Source organism: Pongo abelii, chromosome 12, assembly GCF_028885655.2.
Source record: "Pongo abelii isolate AG06213 chromosome 12, NHGRI_mPonAbe1-v2.0_pri, whole genome shotgun sequence".
NCBI classification, from domain to species: Eukaryota; Metazoa; Chordata; class Mammalia; order Primates; family Hominidae; genus Pongo; species Pongo abelii.
In genome coordinates, this window is record NC_071997.2 from 65,829,897 (window position 1) to 65,848,906 (window position 19,010).

The window sequence follows — 19,010 nt, forward strand, 5'->3', positions numbered from 1 at the left end:
TTATCGTTGGAAGGTAGTTGTCAAATCCCAACATTTTGTTATTTTTTTATTCCAGGAATTTCCTCACCATAGCATTTCCTTCATCTATATCATACTCATTTAAATAAAATCATATCTACTACTTTTTTTTTAAAGTCAGCATCCCTTAAAAACTTTTAAGGCATGTTTTATAAACAAACCCTCAGGGAAAGGGTTCTAGTTATCTCCCATGTAACTCTCTGTTCTTTCAAACAACAACAAAAAAATCACTCCGAAATTTTTTTGTTGGAATTCTTTATTTTAGATTTATATTTACATATTGGATTTAATGATCCATAACTGTTGGTCTTCAGGGTTCAAGCCTTCTACACTCCCTTTCTTTGTGAAATAAAATTTCATGAAACATGATTTTAAGACACCCAAGAAAGTTGACTCATTCTCAAGTCAAACCTTGTGAAATCATGTTTTTGGTACCTTTTTCTAGTTTCTTAACCTCCTCCAGGATCCAACAGTTCCAAGATTGCAATACATCATTGGTGTGTCTGGGGGTAGGGGAGGCAGAGAACAGAGGCAGGAGGAGAAAGGACAGGAGGGAAAAGGGAGCACCTCTCCTCTCTACCCACTTGATAAACATAATATTGAAATTTGCTCAAATCACAAGAAGTCCATCAATCAGCCACATGAAAAGTTTTCCTTCTCTAACAGTGTTGGGGGTATTTGCCAAATTACTCTAGAAAGAACTGAAATTGTCTGCCACAGTTGAGGAAGCTAATTACATATACAATTTTCTTCTCTTTTTTTTTTTTTTTTTTTTTTTTTTTTGAGACAGAGTCTCACTCTGTTGCCCAGGCTGGAGTGTAGTGGCAGTATCACAGCTTAGCAACCTCCACCTCCCTGGCTCAAGTGATCCTCCCACTTCAGTCTCCCGAGGACTACAGTTATGCACCACCATGCCTAGCTAGTTTTTGTCGTTTTGTTTTTTTTGTAGAGACAAGGTTTCACTATGTTGCCCAGGCTGATCTCAAACTCCTAAGCTCAAGCCGTCCAACCTCCTCGGCCTCCCAAAGTGCTGGGTGTGAGACACTGCACCTGGCCACTAAAATTCTCTTTAAAGCAGCTTGTGAAATGAATCAATCACTAGTTGACAATGATGATGCAAAGTAATAATAAAACTCATGTATTATTTTGGCCTTAGGCATTAAAATAAATTTCAAATAATTCATCACTTGGTATATATTACAGAAAATTTTCCTTGAAAGCAATTTTGAAATGACTTCTTTATTCTAAAAAAAAAAGTGATGGCAGGGAGTTGTGGCTCATGCCTATAATACCAGCACTTTGGGAGGCCAAGGCAAGAGGATCATTTGAGCCTGGAGTATAAGATCACCGTGGGCAACATGGTAAAACCCTGTCTCTACAAAAAATGCAAAAATTAGCTGGATCTGGTGGTGTACACTTGTAGTCCCAGCTACTAGGGAAGCTGAAGCGGGAGGATTGCTTGAGTCCGGGAGGTGGAGGCTGTGGTGAATCATGATCACACCACTGCACTCCGGCCTAGGCAACAGAGTGAGACAGGGTTTATATTTATATTTAAGTAAATATGAAATATTTACTTACATGTAACAGACAATTTGCCAAATTTGAGTTTGTATAACCTTATGGAGCTAAAAAAAATTAGTGGTTTAGAATATAGATTTAAAATGATTATTAGCACAATGTATTGGTTTAGAATATAGATTTAAAATGATTATTAGCACAATGTAGAAGCAATAGGATGATCTAGGATAATATAGCAAAACTTCCTCTAGTAATAAAAAAGCTAAAATAGGTATAATAATGTCTTCAAAGAATAGAAGTGTCTCTCTTTAGTTTAATAGCTGAACCATTTTTCATTTAAATTCCAATTTTTCCATATTCACAAGTCAATAAAATTGAATCTAACAAAACATCCCTTACACAATACTGAATAAATGTATCTATTTAAAGCAAATTCTAGTTTTCTGCCGATCTCTATTATAAATAGGATGAGCAGATAATTTGTCATCTAAACTGGGACACATTTGAGAGTGAAGAGGCACTGTTAACAATTACACTGGGCAACAGGCATAAACTATGAGCCTCCCAGGAAAGTGGGATGTATGGTCACCTTAATGATCAAATATGCTTTACTTTCCAAAGAAAGTTTCCCCCAAATAATTTAAAACCCCATTGTGTTAGAATGGCGACCAGCCCCCATATACATCAGGTTTTTTTGTTTACTTGTTTGTTTGTCCTTGAGACAGAGTCTCTCTCTCTCTCTCTCTCTCTGTCACCCAGGCTGGAGTGCAGTGGTTTGATCTCAGCTCACTGCAACTTCTGCCTCCTGGATTCAAGTGATTCTCCTGCCTTAGCCTTCCTAGTAGCTGAGATTATAGGCACCCACCAACATGCCCAGCTAATTTTTATATTTTTAGTAGAGACAGTGTCTCGCCATGTTGGCCAGGCTGGTCTCGAACTCCTGACCTCAGGTGATCTGCCCGCCTCGGCCTCCCAAAGTGCTGAGATTATAGGCATAAGCCACTGTGCCTGGCCCTAATCAGGTATTAAAGAATCTTAGCTCCATATTGGAGTACCTTTGAGCTCCTTCCTTTCTCTAGGATCTTGCCTGTAGTTGCCTCAGTTCTCCAAGTCTTCAGCAACCATAAACCTCCAGACCTGGAGTCTCTGCTCATGTCAAGAGAGGATATCTCAAAATTTAGCTTGATTTCTAGTTCCGTCTGGTTATGAAATTAGGCTATAGAATGGCACAATGAAGATGATTTGACTTGAATGGAGGCTTGCATCTATTCCTTGGCATGTTCACTGTGACCTCTGTTTTAATGAGCAAAGCTTGAAACCTAAGCTCTGTGTAATAATATATGTCAATATGTAACCTGTAGACCTTTAAAATACAAATGGAAACACACTTAAAGGAAAACAATCTCTCAAATAAAGACAATAACATTAGCAAAATGACATCTTGGAATTTGTCAAATCTTTGAAAATGCTTATGGTCATCTAAGTCATTTTGAGGGAACTTTGGGCATTTTACTGCTGAGTTGCTGGATTTCAGTGTGAGTATCCTTTTTCTTTTTCTTTTCTTTTTTTTTCTTTTAGATGGGGTTGCACTCTTGTTGCCCACGCTGGAATGCAGTGGCGCAATCTCGGCTCACAGCAACCTCTGTCTTATGCGTTCAAGCGATTCTCCTGCCTCAGCCTCCAGAGGCTGAGGGATTCAATTCCTCCAGAGGGATTACAGGCATGCACCCCCACTCCCAGCTAATTTTATATTTTTAGTAGAGATGGGGTTTTTCCCATGTTCATCAGGCTGGTCTTGAACTCCCGACCTCAGGTGATCCGCCTGCCTCGGCCTCCTAAAATGCTGGGATTACAGGCGTGAGCCACTGTGCCCAGCCAACTTTCCTTTTCTTTGAACATCACTCATAATTATCACCGTCAAAACACTACCCAGTGGCAGGGAAAGTGAGACCAATGAACAGTGAGAAGAATATGAGAACTGAGTGGGAAAACTGCCACTCACTGGCAGTTTTCTAGCAGTGTTTAGGTGCTGAAATTGGGATGATCAAATGAAAAGTGCTTTGCAAATTATACAAACCTAAGACGGGTCTTTGTTGCGATACTGTCATTCTCAAAAATACTTAATGGTACCAAAACTTGTCTATGAACACTTATAATGGTAAGAGATGAATATCAAATGCCCGTCCACTGATAAATAACTAAAAAAAGATACCTTATATCCATACAATGGAACATTGCTCAGCCATGAAAGGGAATGAAGTACTGATAATACATGCTATGACATGGATGAACCTTGTAAACATTATGCTTAGTGAAAAAAGCCAGTCACAAAATACCACGTATTCCATGATCATATTGTTGAAATGTCTAGAACAGGCAAATATAGAGACAGAAAGTAGATTAGTGGTTGCCAGGAGCTGTTGGACAGAGATGGAAGTATAAAGAGGGGCAATAGCTAAAGGGTACAAGGCTTCTTTTTAAGGTGGTGAAAATGTTTTCTAATTGATTATGGGGATGGTTACACAACTCTATGAACATACTAAAAACCATTGAATTAAATGGGTGAATTGTATGGCTTATGAATTATATCTCAAGAAAGCTGTTAAAAATAAGTACATTCTAGTGGACTGGAAGAAGCACTGGACTAGGAACCAGTCCTAGCCCTGCCTTTAATTAGCCCTGAGCCTCATCTGTCATATGATGCATAAATTCCCTCCCTCCCAGGATTTTTACTCTATGGTTCTGTAGCATAGGGTTTCTAAAATTTTAATCCATGCTCCCTTTTGACACATAAAAAAATCTTATATTCCTTTGTTATTTGCAATTTCAAAAGAAATAGCACGACTAAAAACAAAATTTAATTCTCGATATGCTTTTTTAATACTATATTCACTCAAAATGATTGTGACATGCTTCTTACGTGCCCCCCACCCCCTCTCTGCGTGCCCTCCCACCCCGCCCCAAGTCCTGAGGATAGAAATCTCTGCCATAACCTACTATACTTTCCTTTCTGTAAACAGTATTGTCAGGTAACCAGCCAGGGGGCTGAGATCCTACATCTTTTTGTACATGTTCAATTCCTTCCATAAGCTTTTACAATATCCCCCTACCCACTCCCGGCCCTTTCCAAGTACATCTGAACTATGACCCAAACCAGCAAACAAATAAAGTCAACCACCGCAGATGTCCTAGTGATAAAGGCCAACAAAACCCTTCAACCAGACAACAAACCTCAAGACTACTGGCTTGCATTTGATTTAGTTAGCATCCTAGAGTAAAAATACTGAAAACTTACATGCGCATGTGTGTGCGTGTGTGTATATAATTATATGGTGCATTAACTTCCATCCGTAGGCAACATACTGTTTTTGAAAAAAAAAATAAAAGTGACTTTATCAATATTAAGCCAGATTTCACCAAAGGCAGGACATTTATTTTTGAGCTAAGTTACATGTAGCTCCAATAATCTCCCCCAGACCTGGAAGAGTTAATGTGTTTGAAAAAGGAAATACTTTTCCCCTTCTTCAGCCATAGGATCTAATCTTGTGAGGCATTTGTTAGTTAAGAGGGTAAAAAGGAAAAGAGACCTCTCAAATATGTCGGAACAGATTAATTTTTTTTGTTTATTTGTTATTGTTCAGGCATCAGGAGCATGATAGAGTTAATTATTTTCCATATTAAGGGGTCAGGCTAAGAGCGTTGTAAGAATGGAAATAAAATAAACAGGAAAATATTAATGATTATGAGGGCATTGAACAGGACAGCCTTATATTTGCCAAAGTTACAGGCATCCATGTTGTTGTAGGGTTTTTTTTGTTTTTGTTTTTGTTTTTTATGTCCTCTTTCCCCTTGAAAATCAAAAACGAAGCAGAACATAACACTCAGCGTCTACAGAAAGCTCCTCGGCGTGCCCACACTGGAGCAATGCAGACCGGATCTGAGACCAACGTTTGCCCTCGGAAACACTTCCTTCCCCCAAGCCCCTGGCTCCACTCCATTTTTCAAGAAAACTGTTCTATTCAACCAGGAGGCAACATTTGCCCCATTTTTTAATATTTCAGGCTGACTTTTTAACCACTCAAAAATGCTGTTTGTTTTCTGTAGGCACAGCCTGAAGCCAGATGATGATGTAAGTGAGAGGAGAGAGAGGGTCTCTCTGGGTACTGCGCTTCCGTGCTTAACGGTTAATCACCCAACACCAGCCTCAGCAACTGTTGACACAAATAGGTGGAAATCAGGTCTGTGCAAGCAGAAAATACCAGAAAGGCAAACTATATGTAAACACACTTAAGACAGATTTGACAAGAATAGACCTAAACCTGACTTGCTAGGAAACTACTAATGTCTAAAGCTTCAATGCCCCTCTTAGCCGAGTTTGTTTCCCCTTACAGAGCTTCCTTTGAGAAGATAAAGAGTAACATTTTAAAAACCAAAATACATTTACAGAAGACAGCTGAGACATTTGTCCCCTTGATTCACATAGTGAGTTTCAAATCTGCTCTTACATACAGGATTTATGGAATGTAATACGGTTCTTCCACGTATACTTGGAGTGGAGCCAAATGAAAGAGGGAGGGGGGTTTGCGGGGTGGAGAGAGACAGAGAGAGAGAGAGAGAGAACATGTACACACAGTCACAATTCAAAAAGTTATTTCTCCTGACCTATAAAACTCATGCAAAGAAGCAAATGGATAATGCTTAAACAGTCTTTTAATCTTATCTAACTGACACCTGACAACGCATTACTTATAGATTATTAATGCATCCACTAAAAAGTTTGTCATGTTCAAAATTACTGGAGAAAAAGATTGAATGCCTGAGGAAAAAACAAATTTTGCTGTACAATAACTTCAGAAATTTCGAGCCTATTATCTGTCATGCCCTTCATAGACTCATAGCACACTGCTAAAAACAACTGATTTATCTTTATTATGAATCCTAAAATGACAGCACACAACTTTTTCATGTCTTGTGATAATGTTTAATTTCATCTAGTTTTTATTTTACAGTGTTTGATTTTCTTAGGTAAGATGAGGAAAAGTTACAGCTACAACTTTTTAATTAATTTCTCTGTTTGTCTCTTTATCAAAGTATTTTTTTTTCTTCCCCACTCCTAGGATAAAGCTGGAATGAGAGTTTCAGAGCACGCACTTTACTTCTTGTTGATTCACATTATTACACAGTCTAGAATATTACAGCTAAAAGAGTCCTTTGAGTCCTGACTAATTAGTCCTACTTGTCCATTTTAAACCAGAGAATGCTGTCGCCCAAATCCAAGAAGTAGGGATGAGGGATGAAATGTTTTGATTGCAGTGACCTGTCCCTGCATTTCCCCTTCCCATACTTGCCCCGTGTAAATTTTAAGTTGTCATAGGCTTACACCTTAGCCACCTGTGGATGAGGCGTAGCCAAGCTCTTCCCCCTTGACCATGACGCCTCTCAGCCCCTCATCCCTATGCCCTCTCCAGGGAAATGGGAGTCAAGTCCTGCCCCATCGGGTTGCCTGACGCACAGCCTGTTGTTTGCATTTCTCTGACCAGATACTTACAGACACACTGAAAACAAGAAGACTGGCTTAATTAGGATTTGCAACAAGTTGTGCTGACCTGCATACCATGTTCAAAGTCAACCACCATTGTCACTGGTTTCATTGCCTTGAAATGAATCATGGATATTCAGAAACATTGATTGGGTCCCTGCTGGGTAAATCAGTCTCCCAGCTCACTCAACTCTGAGCCTCACTTGAACCCCAAACCTACAGGGTCCCGACATACTTCCTCAGGTTGTACCAGCTGGATTGCAGCTTCCAGCTAGTGTCTTGTCCTCCTGAGAAGCTCAGCAACTGCCTTTGAATGCTGGCTGGAGGAGAAACAGTGGTTACACAAAACCATATTTGGACTTTGAAATCCACCCTTCCTACATCCTAGACCTTCATTTCTTTTCTCACCTAGACTTAGGGCCCCATGGTGGAATGGGCAGGGTTTTTCCAGCCAGCACAGTGGTTCAAAGTGTGCCCTTTCATAAGGAGATTTCATCTTTAACAGTATTAACGATGTGATTTTATGCAGTGGGGAAAAGCTCTGAGTAAACTTATGGTGTAAAACTTACAACAAAGTATATTTAACAGACTGCAGAGTCATTTCAAAGAAGATTGTTTGTTAGAAGTTTTTTAAATCTGAAGGAAAAAAAAAAGCAGTATCTCTGTTGAACTCTTAAGACTCTCTGACATGACAATACCTGAAGGTTTCTAAATTCACAGCTCTTTTCCCTGTGAGCTATTTGCTCAGCTTTCCTAATAATACCCTGCCTGTCTGGCGCCCCGCCAGCTCTGTCTCAGGCAATATGCAAGCTAAACATTTTTTGACTGATTTCAATATTTTCTTATGAGCAACTAGACAGTATTTTATCTAGTAAGTATTACTGATTGCTATAATCTAAGCCCAGAGTAAGCATCTGTAAAGGTAATATTATTAGAATTGACACTCAAGGTGAAAAGCATAGCAATTAACTGAGGCTTGAAGAACAACAACCCATTCTGAAATATTCTGGGGAGTTCTTCCATTTATATTTCTCCTTTTTCTTTTTAATATACCGCACCTGTTACTCCATTGATCAATTAGGAAGTCTACTTTAAATGTAGGTTACACTTCAATTCTCAAGGGAAAAAGTTAAACCACCTGCTTAATACAATTACTTTCTATGTGTGAAGCTGTTCCATCCCTAGGTGATTCCTAGGCAAGGAAAATCACCATACAGTCCACACTTTAATTTTGTAGTTGAATAGCAAACAAGTGACCCAGAGCTTCTTGCATCGTGCACTGTTTTTTTCTTTTCTAACATCTGTTTTCCTTGCTTTTGTGTCATGCCTCTGTTTAGCTTTATTGACAAAACAATTTGTGTCTAATATTCAAACAACATCTGTAAAATGTATTATTAAATTATGTTGGAAGAAAAAGCAGAACAATTCTATGAAACCCTATGACCCCTATTGATTTTTAGATCACAGAAGTTGAAAGGATAATTTGTGAATGTTTTAACATTTACATCTAAACAGGTACCTATATTTATAGAATCTTTGATTATTTGTAAAAGTATTTGCTACATTATTACCATAACTCAGAAAGAAACTTGACCTTTAACAGTTGAATCTGTTTGTTATAATAAAGGAGATCTTATTTTTAAAAAATAAGTTTACATTTTTACTTGCCAGTGGCATAAATCTCCAAGGATAACATACTTTTTTCCCACTGGTAATAAATGGGAAGTGATGCCTGAATGCTTTGCAGCTTTGAAAGCAATAAATGAAATAACTAGGAAAATCTGGTATGAGCAGTAAATCTAAGAAATGTAGAGTACCATAGTTCTGAACAGTGTCATCTTGGCTGCTAGGATGGAACCTGGAATTTTATATACTCTCTTGATGGAGAATAATTTTTCTCTAAATATAAATACTGTATTTCATGTACACTATATATTTTGCACCTAAAACCTATATTGCCTTCTCAGAGCATAAAGGGATAATCATTTAATATCAGACCTTAATAGGAAAGTGTTTGGATGAGGAGTAGTAAACAAAGAAACTGTAAAATGTATTCAGTACACCCTAGGCCAAAACTCTGCTGAGGCAGGAGGCGACAGAGGCATCCAGTAAGTACAACACAATCACAAGAGATAAGTTTTCATCACAGGGAATTCCCAGGTCTGCAACACTGGTGTGATCATGTATAAGGAAATTTTTATCTGACCATTCTACACTCACATTTTCAATATAAAAAAATTAAGTTGGTCTATTCAGGAGAAAAAACAACCAAGTATTGATTGTGTGTGTGTGTGTGTGTCTTCAGTAAAGTTCTACTTAAATACTTAAAGGTCTAAACAACCATCTAATCTCAAAGTTTAAGATGTTTCTACTTAAGTTACTAAAACATTTAGCATATTGATAATGTTTGCACTGCTGATATAACATAAGTATTTGTTACAACCACAACAACAACAAAAAAGCAAAGAGACAAAAGCCCCTGATGCTATTATTTATCATTTTTGGATAAAATTATAATTGGGAGCAAGGGACCAAAGAAGGAAGAATACATAAATCTATGGTGCATATTATGTTTCAAAAATGATTACACTTTTAAATCTAAGTCAACCACAACATACTAGATTGAAATATTTAGACAACTAGTTATGGAGGTTGATTTTTTAAAAATATGCAGTCACATTAAATACTTAGATAATTTATGTAAAAATATTTTACTCAAATTATTTACATAATTGCCTCAATTCTCAAAACATTTATTGGCATAGACTTGGCCCACAATGTCACATCTAATAAATTTCACATTCCATCCTAGGGCCTACATGCTGTAAGTACTGATGCCAACCATTTTAAGATTCTTTCTCTCCATTTTTATTCAGACAATTGGACCAAAATAAGAGTTATAACGAGATTTTCCTTTTTCCAGATTTTCTCTTAATTAATCAAATCAGTCTTATTGTTTTACTTTTAAGTTCTCTCTTTTGCCTTTCTCCCCTCAAATCCCATGTACTTTAGCCTTAGCCACCTGAGGCAGGTAGTATATATCACTGTCAATCCGAGAAATGTAAAATTAGTTCAGTGATGAAGTGAAAGAACCATTAAAATGTAGCAAACTTCTTGTCTATTTTTCAGTCAAAGCCTAACTTAAAACTGCATCAGCCAGGGTTTCTATGACACTCTAACAACTAGACATGAATTTATATTTTCCACTTACATATTATATATTTTGACACATTATGTCGCTGCTAATAATTATGACTGATCTACACTCAACCTGCCCTTCAGCGTTTTATTGAATTGCATTTCAACTGTGACTCATAGTTCATACAAAAATGTACCTGTGTATTAACAAGTTTTAAGAAATCCAAGAAGGAAGACACAGATGTTTAAAAGTTGTGGATAAATAAATGAAAGGGAAACACAGAAATACTAATGATGCCATTTTCAAAATTATTATTTTTAGTAGGAAATAACTTGTACCGATGCTCAGTATAGATAAGATAAAAAACATTTTTTATAAAAAATGTTTATAAGCTGGGTGCAGTAGCTCACGCCTGTAATCCCAGCACTTTGGGAGGCTGAAGTGGTGGATCTCTTGAGCCCTGGAGTTAGAGACCAGCCTGGGCAACATAGCAAAACCCCTGCCTCCACAAAAGAAAAACAAATATTAACTGGGCATGGTGGCATATGCCTGTATTCCCAACTACCGGGGAGGCTGAGTCAGGAGGATTACTTGAGCTAGGAGTTGGAGGTTGCAGTGAGCCATGTTCACACCACTGCACTACAGCCCGGACAACAGAGCAGGACTCAGTATCAAAACAAAACAAAACAAAACAGGAAGAGGTATCTATAAAAATTAATAAACCATTAAAAATTCAAATCAAACATGCTATTGTCATTATTTGTCAAATGGAAGAAAAACAATCTCTCTTACAACTTTTAGTTACTTGAGGGACATTTTCTACAGCAAACAACGCTGTTAAATGTCAAAAGCCACTTCTAACTCCATATATACACAAGTAGAGAGAACCCACACACTGCACAAAGTGTCAGTTAAGCACAGAACTGTGTTTCTGTCCCAAATAACTAAGTAAAAGCTATTTTTAAGTTATTTACCTGTGCAGAATTGAATAGCAGTGTGAAGTTTAGGGTAAAGTCTGCATATACTTTAAAATTATTTTAGAGTGTGAATTAAAACTTTTTAAACATTCTTTCTCTCCCTTCTGGTTACAAAACTGAGAAAGTCGAATTGTGATCATGGACTGATTAGGAAGATTGCTCTCCGGCAGAGATTGTGCATAGAATTTAGAAAACTGTGTGTATATATATATTGCTTGAAGTCACAAGAATGCCTTCCTCTTCCTGCATTCACAGGAAATATCCCATAATAAGGCCGTCCACCCATAGTAAGCAACTTGTATTGGGATTTGTTCTCTGGTAACTGTGTTTATGAGTGGAGTTTGCTAGCAACCCTGCAGAGGAAGAGAGATGGCTCACAGGCTAGATTCCCTGAATGACAGCGCTTTTCGTTTCTTAACTAGAGAGCTTGTCCTGCCACTCCTTTGCCCGCAAACAGGAACACTTCCCAGGGAAATGCGGACATTTGTGCAGCCTCCATTGTATTAAAACTGTCTCAACATCAGCTTTAAGTTTTACAATACAGATATATGAATTTAGATGTGCATGCAAAATTGATGTTCTCCTCTATAATATCATCCAGGACTATTTGAAAGTTCCAATATGTAGTATTAACAGCCTTGAAAATTAAGACACAGTAGCAGGTAGAAATAGGCAAACAAAAAACCTCAGCAGCCACACAACTCCTAGTAACACATTTAGATGTAGTATGCCTTTGCTTGGTTTACCATCCACTGATGAAAACGGCTGCAAAAATTGATCTCTCAAGGCTGCAGTAAGGTCATAGAAATTGATAACCCTTACAAGCAATTCTTATGTGAGTCTGTCTGTGTCTTGCAGATAGTGCACTTTGTAAATTAATCCTCCAAAGGCAAATATATTGTAAGTAGCTTGTTATCTCTAAAATACTAAATTGAAGAATACATGGGATTATATTGACAGAAATTACATTTTCTGTAATGGGGTTTAATATATCTGAAATCTCTCCCAAAGGCTCCCAGGCTCTTTAACAGAGAAGGGTCTGTTAATGTAGGTGCAATAGACGTCAAGAACAAATTTATTCACCAAAATGGATTAGGCCATGTAATCAGAGATTCTGTAATATTAATCTTTGACACTTACTGAACAGAAAGAAATACTTCTGTCTGCAAACTGGCATTCCTAGTTCTCCCCTTCCCCAGACCAGGCTTTGGGCCTTTTCTGGATTTTACTTCAAAGAGGATAAGGTTTCCCCATCATAAACACTAATCTAAAAATATTAGGACAATTAATTAGATACACTTACTTTTAGAGGATATTGGATTTCGATACCCTTCAAATATGACACTAGCCCTGGGTGATTATATGAAACCTGGCTTTCAGCACATTCACAAAGGGTAATAAATCATACTTTCTCAAAGCCTCATTGCCACACTGCTATACATTGAGTCACAATATTGTTGGCTGGTACTTGGTACATAATCTCAGCTTCACCCCAAATGAGGAATTTACACTTTATTTAGAAACAGTATTGCACAGCCCTGAGATGCCTCAGGTTTAGAATAGCCTCAAAGAGAAACAGATAATTTCTTCCTTTCAGTATTCGGGAGATAAGAGCAAAGGAGAGACTATCCTTGAATGCATAGCCCTAACAAAGTCTAACTGAATTTAGTTATTCAATGAATTTAAACCTGACTGATATGTGATGGTGGATTTTCTTGTTTTGTAGAAAATAGGATGATACTATTCTATTGATTACCCTGAAGGGGGGAAAAAAAGCCATAGAGAGAGATACATTGACAGAGCCATAGTGAATGTGAATTACACACATACTTATACTATGCATAAAATTGTCAACTTATAAATGAGGTAGAAGGCAATACAATGTTTTATTTCCCATACTAGCAAATGTTCTCACATATCAGTCAACAGTTTGTTTTCACTTTTGAATCAACAAGCCACCAGGGAGAGCAGTGGCAACTGGGTGTGTCTTCTTAATGCAAAACATGAGCTGCAGGTTGCCAGAGGGGGAAACAGATTGTGTGTAAACACAAAGCCAAATTACTTACCAATTGTTCACTTGAAGGATGGTGAGTCCCGTGTCTTGCGCCAACTGCTTTTTCTGTTCTTCAGAAGGGTAAGGGTGCTGAAAGAGAATAAAAAAGATATGCATGCATCAGGCAATATTTAGGCCATTTTGTCAATAGCCTGAGTGTCTCATGAAGTCTATAATTAAAGGTAAAAATGCTGAGGTGTGTCACTCTTATTAATGGAATACTACATCATCTAATTAATGGCAGTAAAAGACAAGCCAATTACAAAGATTAGTGAAGTGTATAAATAGCTACTTAGGATACTTGCAGAACCTTGATACTGAGTTTATCCTTTAACAGCTTTATTTGTTGCAAACACAGCAAGTTTAGTATGATCTTCACTGTATTTTATAGGATTAAAATAAGGACAAGCCATTTGTTACCATCTAAAAGTAAACTGCCCTAACTTAATATATTCATTGAACCATAAATTTCTAAAGCTGACCCATTTGGACCAACAGTCTCAGCTGAGGTCCCCATAGTGACATTCTCCCTCTAAAACACCATATTGCCAGATGCAAATATCAAATCTAAAGTGGGTGCTATTAAACACACACACAAACACACACACACACACTATTCATTTTCGGTCTTCAGCAAAAAAAACAAAATTCACCAATGTTGATTTCCAAATCTGAATGTCAACACATGCTGAGATTCTGAACACAGGCCAATATAAGGTCAAAGACCAGCATATTTTGCATGCTAAGAACAAGCCCAGCTATGTTCCTTAAGAGTCAGAGTAGATAAAAGTATTACAGGATTAGATAATAAAGTGAAATTCATACCTTCCTGTAAGAACGTTTGGAATTCTACTGAAATTAGTTTTGGCACAAATGCTTTCTGTTCACTAATCAAATACATCTAAATTTGAAATACATATTTCTAAAGCTTAGGGGAGGAGCTGAGGATATGGTTTCCATCTATAGAGACATTAGCTTGCTTGAAACACTGCATCTCAATAAATTATCCCAAGATAAAATTCTTCTGAGAGTCAACCCTCTATTCTATTATGAATGGAAAAGTGCACCCCCCAACCCTTAATTTAACTATCTGTGCCATGGAAACTAAATTCTGGTCTATTGAATGCTAATTAACACAGCTTTTAATTTAATTAATAATGTCTGATTAGATGCTAAAAAGGCTTGTTAGTGAGCACTTCAGTACTCTTACATGTAAGTTTAAGTATGCTCTATATCTATACACAGGGGATTTGTTTGTGAACAGCAGACAGATCACAATTTTTCCCATAAGCATTGTCTTATGATTGTCACTTAATCAATAAATACACAATTAGAATAAGGCTTTGCTTTCATGGAATATAGTGCCTTTCTCTAAAGAGCTCCAAGTATATTACAGACAAGATGGTAATTAATCCCCATTACATCCCTTTGAGTGACATAAATGGAATCTATCATTCCTTCTGTTTTACAGGTGAGGAAACTGGCCAGGGGAAGAGATGGCCAGAGGCAGACATAAGTCAGTGATATTTCCTGCTTCCCTTCTAGGGCCTAAGCCTCACCGTGACCAAAGGATGTAGCAGATGCCTTTCATGATCCCCATTCATGTCCCCTGTGAAGTAACCTTCAGACTGGTTACCACGGCCTGCAAGGCCTGCCACCATCCAGCCCTGCCCACCTCTCAGATTTTGACACCTTCTTCTCACCTACTTCCTACCCCTATACCCAGCCACACCATCCTTCTTTCTGTTTTCCTAACACCACCAGCTTTTCCCATCACTCAGATTCTTACTCCAATGTCACTTTTAGCTCTCAGCTCAAATGTTCAGCTTTACCCTCCCCACCTCCCAGCACCCTGCCTTATCATGCTCACATTCATCTTTTTCTTATTTCTCTAATAGCAAGCATCGCTCTAAGAAGCGCCTGCTTTAATTGTTTATTTCCTTGTTGGTGTGTCTTTTCCCACTCATCTACCAATGCTACTAAACCCCTTGCCTTGCTTTCTGTCTATCCTCAAAGCCCAGACTGGGACATAACAGAAAATCACTAAATATTTGTGGAACAAAGGAATGGCTGTACCATGCCATGACAGACACTCTCCACTCAGATGCAACATCAAATTGTATAATAAAGCAGAAACAATCCAATTTAAGATCCATGACACTACTTTCTTTGTTTCATTCACAAAAGTGATGTCGACCCACTTTCTTCAAATAAAGGTATATAAACCTGCTAATAGGCTAAGATCATAAGTGACTACTCAACAGAATGCCAGCCATTGCAGCCAAAGTCTCATGACTGGCTACTGAGCTCAAAGCAATCCATTACCCTAAGGTTTAAAACATAACTCCCACTGTATAAAGGTTTGGCACACAATACAAACCAAATGAATTTCTTATCCCATGGATAGAATGCTGAATCATAGCTTGATATACAGTAGGTCTATGTCTATACTAGTTGAAGAATTGTACATAATATAGATGACTCTATTAGATTGTATAAATGATGCTGCCACTCATTAACTATGGGACTTTGAACAACAGACAACTTTTCTTATCCTCAATTTTGTCATCCAGAGTTCTAAGATCCATTGAGGTTAAAGATTACCCAGGCTAGCAGTTCTTACAGTATTGCAGTGCCAGAAGACAAGCTCAATTTTGAAATATGCAAATATTAGCATCCCACTACTGGCACTATGTGCCATATAAAGTTGTACACTGAAGTACACAAGCAACTTCCAATCTATAACATTTCCTGTAAAATTATTTGCTGACAGTTGTCCAGGTCTTACAGAAATCACTTGCAGTGATTTTTAATAGAATTAATAAATATGTCAACAGTCCTTCTTTAGTATAGTCAGATGGCAAAACCTTTTGCCCTGTCTTATTAGTTATGTCTTAATATTATGACCAGAACTGGATAAAAATTATTATTTATGCCATTTATCTTTAGTTACTTTGAAAATTGAAAATTGTCACAGTAATTTATTTTCCTGTATTTTCAAGAGTACTTTTGCATGCCTGTTTGTGAGTAAGTTTTACAAACATTCTTACAAAGCAAATGGAATTCACATTTTATTTATGCAAGTGGTGTCAGAAAAATTCTCTTTGAATCATTACCACCACCTGGATTACTGGAGCTTCAAAGGGTAGTAATATGGCTCTCAAAATTTCAGTGCAAATTTCGGTTGTTTCTTCACATCATGCAGTTTCTGATTTCATAATTTAAATATCAAAAAATTAGAAAGTTCTACCCTTCTTTTCCTCTGTCACTTTTCATGTGATCTGATTTTAAGTAATTGGAACAAACTGTGTCTAATTTCGTGCAGCATAATTGCTAGGCAGCCTCAAGCTATGGAGGCTCAGCACTCTGTCTCCATTAAGAAATTTTCAGTTGTTCGGGATATATATATATATATATATATTTTAATACAAATGAATAAGCCTGGACAAATTAAATGTCACAATAATCTGGCCATTGTTAAGAGGAGAAAAAGGTATCAACAACATTCCTAAACCCTTGTCTATGGTAGGTCAACTGAATGTATTTCTTTTTCTCATAGTTCTTGGCCTTAGTGTCCCACAAACTTTCAATTCCCTGAAAAAAGCCTATAATTGCTAGAATCACATGAAAGCCATGACTTCATGTAGCTAATCCTTAGCCAGCCAAAAATTCACAAAGAAATAGGCTTTTAAACTGAAACCCAATATGTTTCAATATCTTAAATCCTATGCATCTTTACTAAATAAGCTTTTTGTGGACAATATGAGTTATTCTTTTGTAGACTTACAAAAAAAAATGACTTGACAAAAACCCAGCATGCCACAGGCACGGCTGCTGAAAAAAAACATTCAAAGCCCTGTTGCCTTCTGCCCACAGGGCTAGTGACGCCATGCAATGGGCAAAGGCAGACGTCATTTTACAAAAGAGATAAAGAGTAACCTCCGAGAAGTGCCGTTTTTAGGGAGAAAATGGGAAATTCATTCCAAACCTTTGCAACTAAAGACCTATGTCACTCCTTGCCATCCTCCCAAACACCTTTGCTGTTATTGCATCTCAAGGACACAGTTTAAGAAAGATCAGTAGGCTCTTGTGAAGGAAAGATGGATGGCACTTCCCAGATATACCAATCAACCTAATCACTTCGGGATATCAAAGCAAATTTGACCACAGTCCCATAGACAGTGAGGGAGACCTCGCCTTTGTTGTGTACATTAGCCTCATACTATTATCTCTTAAAAGCTTAATTATTTGCAAACAATTGATCAAGATGGGAATTTGAGAAAGGATATGCAAGGGCCACTGGGAGAACTGCAACACATTAAGAGAGCAAACAAAATTACCTTTAGATCTTACAATAAGAATTAACGATTGAGAGGGGAGAGCTAGGCAATGCAGTAGCTGCAAGGGTTCTTTCTCGAGTGTTTCCCATTTGATCTGCATTAACACCTCAGGAATGAGTGAAAGCCATAAAACAGTGATTATGTATGGGTAAAGCTGGCCCCTCCCTTCCAGCATTAAACCTGCACACATGTATTAGGCTGGTTTGGCTGCAGAGAGAAGAGATGCTGACCTCAAAGGGAAACTAAGTGGCTTGTGGGCAGTGGAACCCCAGCGAAAGGGAATAACTCATGAAATGATCATCCTTATTTCAATCGTCAACACCTTGACTTCTCCTTTCTAGCATAAATCTCTTGCTGAAATATAAACCGCTTGCCACTCTTCATGTATTTCTGGATCTTGCAGTGACTTCCAATAATGAACCAGTATAGAGTGATTGCTTAATGACCCCATCAAAAAATAAAATGATCCTTAGGGTAGAATCCTGTATAAAAGAAATAGTTAAAGGATGTCTGAGAAAAATCTAAAAATAGCTTATGTAAAAGTTAAGTCTGAGCTGTCATTTTACCAGCCACAAAGAATAGAAAGTGACAGAAAATGGCAACTTTCTCAAGAAAGTTATGTCTGCACAATTCCAGTGTTATTTCTTGAGACTGGGACGGGAGGGGGATTTTAAGTTGGTTATCTGGTATTTACAAGTTTACAATACATTGAGAGAAAGTGTGTTTATTGAAACAATCAAGCAGACTATTTCAGATGAGCATCAATGGGGAAGAGACAGACTCTGTAGAATGCAGTTAGAAAATATCCAGCTTTACATCTTAATATCTTTGACCAAATGTACTTCTTTCATCAAAATTTCCACCCTTGGCTACAAATGTGGATGCCAAGAAAGTGATGAAGTTTATCTTATCTACCCTGGTAACCAAGTTTCAATAACATCCCCTCCTTCACCACCTTGGCCACTCTAATAGCACATTGTAATGGCAGCACAAAATTAGAAAATAATCCTGTACAGAGCTTGCTGGTGAGATAATGGAGGCTACACTGCCCCTTCTCAAGCCTCAGATTAGTAATTTCTTGTGACACAGAACTGTCTCTATACCAAAACTGCAAAACGGCTATAACAAAGCAATAGAGGTAGAAGCAATTTTCAAGCAAAATGTTACATGCTACACTTTAAAAGGTATGGGAATAGGTACCAGAGGAGCTGATCTAACAGGAGGAATTATGGCAACTGTCCAATATAAGCCTTATCAAGGCAATGTTCTGTTGCTTGGCTGAATATGTTGGAAGAACAATTTCAGAACTTTTTATCCTTTTTCCTCCAGCCCTTTGCCTCCTCTACAGCTAAGTTTAATGCATTAATATAAGTTGACCTTGAGCTAAACTCTGGTATGTGATGGGGAGATACTCCCTTTAAAGAAA

The 19,010-nt window shown here is 37.6% G+C and overlaps 1 protein-coding gene across 5 annotated transcripts in view; it reads right to left on the minus strand.

Moving 5' to 3' along the window:
• MEIS1 (Meis homeobox 1) overlaps positions 1-19,010 on the minus strand; it is a 137,736-nt gene that overhangs the window by 11,376 nt on the left and 107,350 nt on the right. For all 5 annotated transcript variants that reach the window (XM_002811954.6, XM_054548129.2, XM_009237241.4 and 2 more), the window contains one exon: positions 13,258-13,334. In XM_002811954.6, the coding sequence (XP_002812000.2) occupies positions 13,258-13,334 (77 nt within the window). The remainder of the gene's footprint in view (positions 1-13,257; positions 13,335-19,010) is intronic.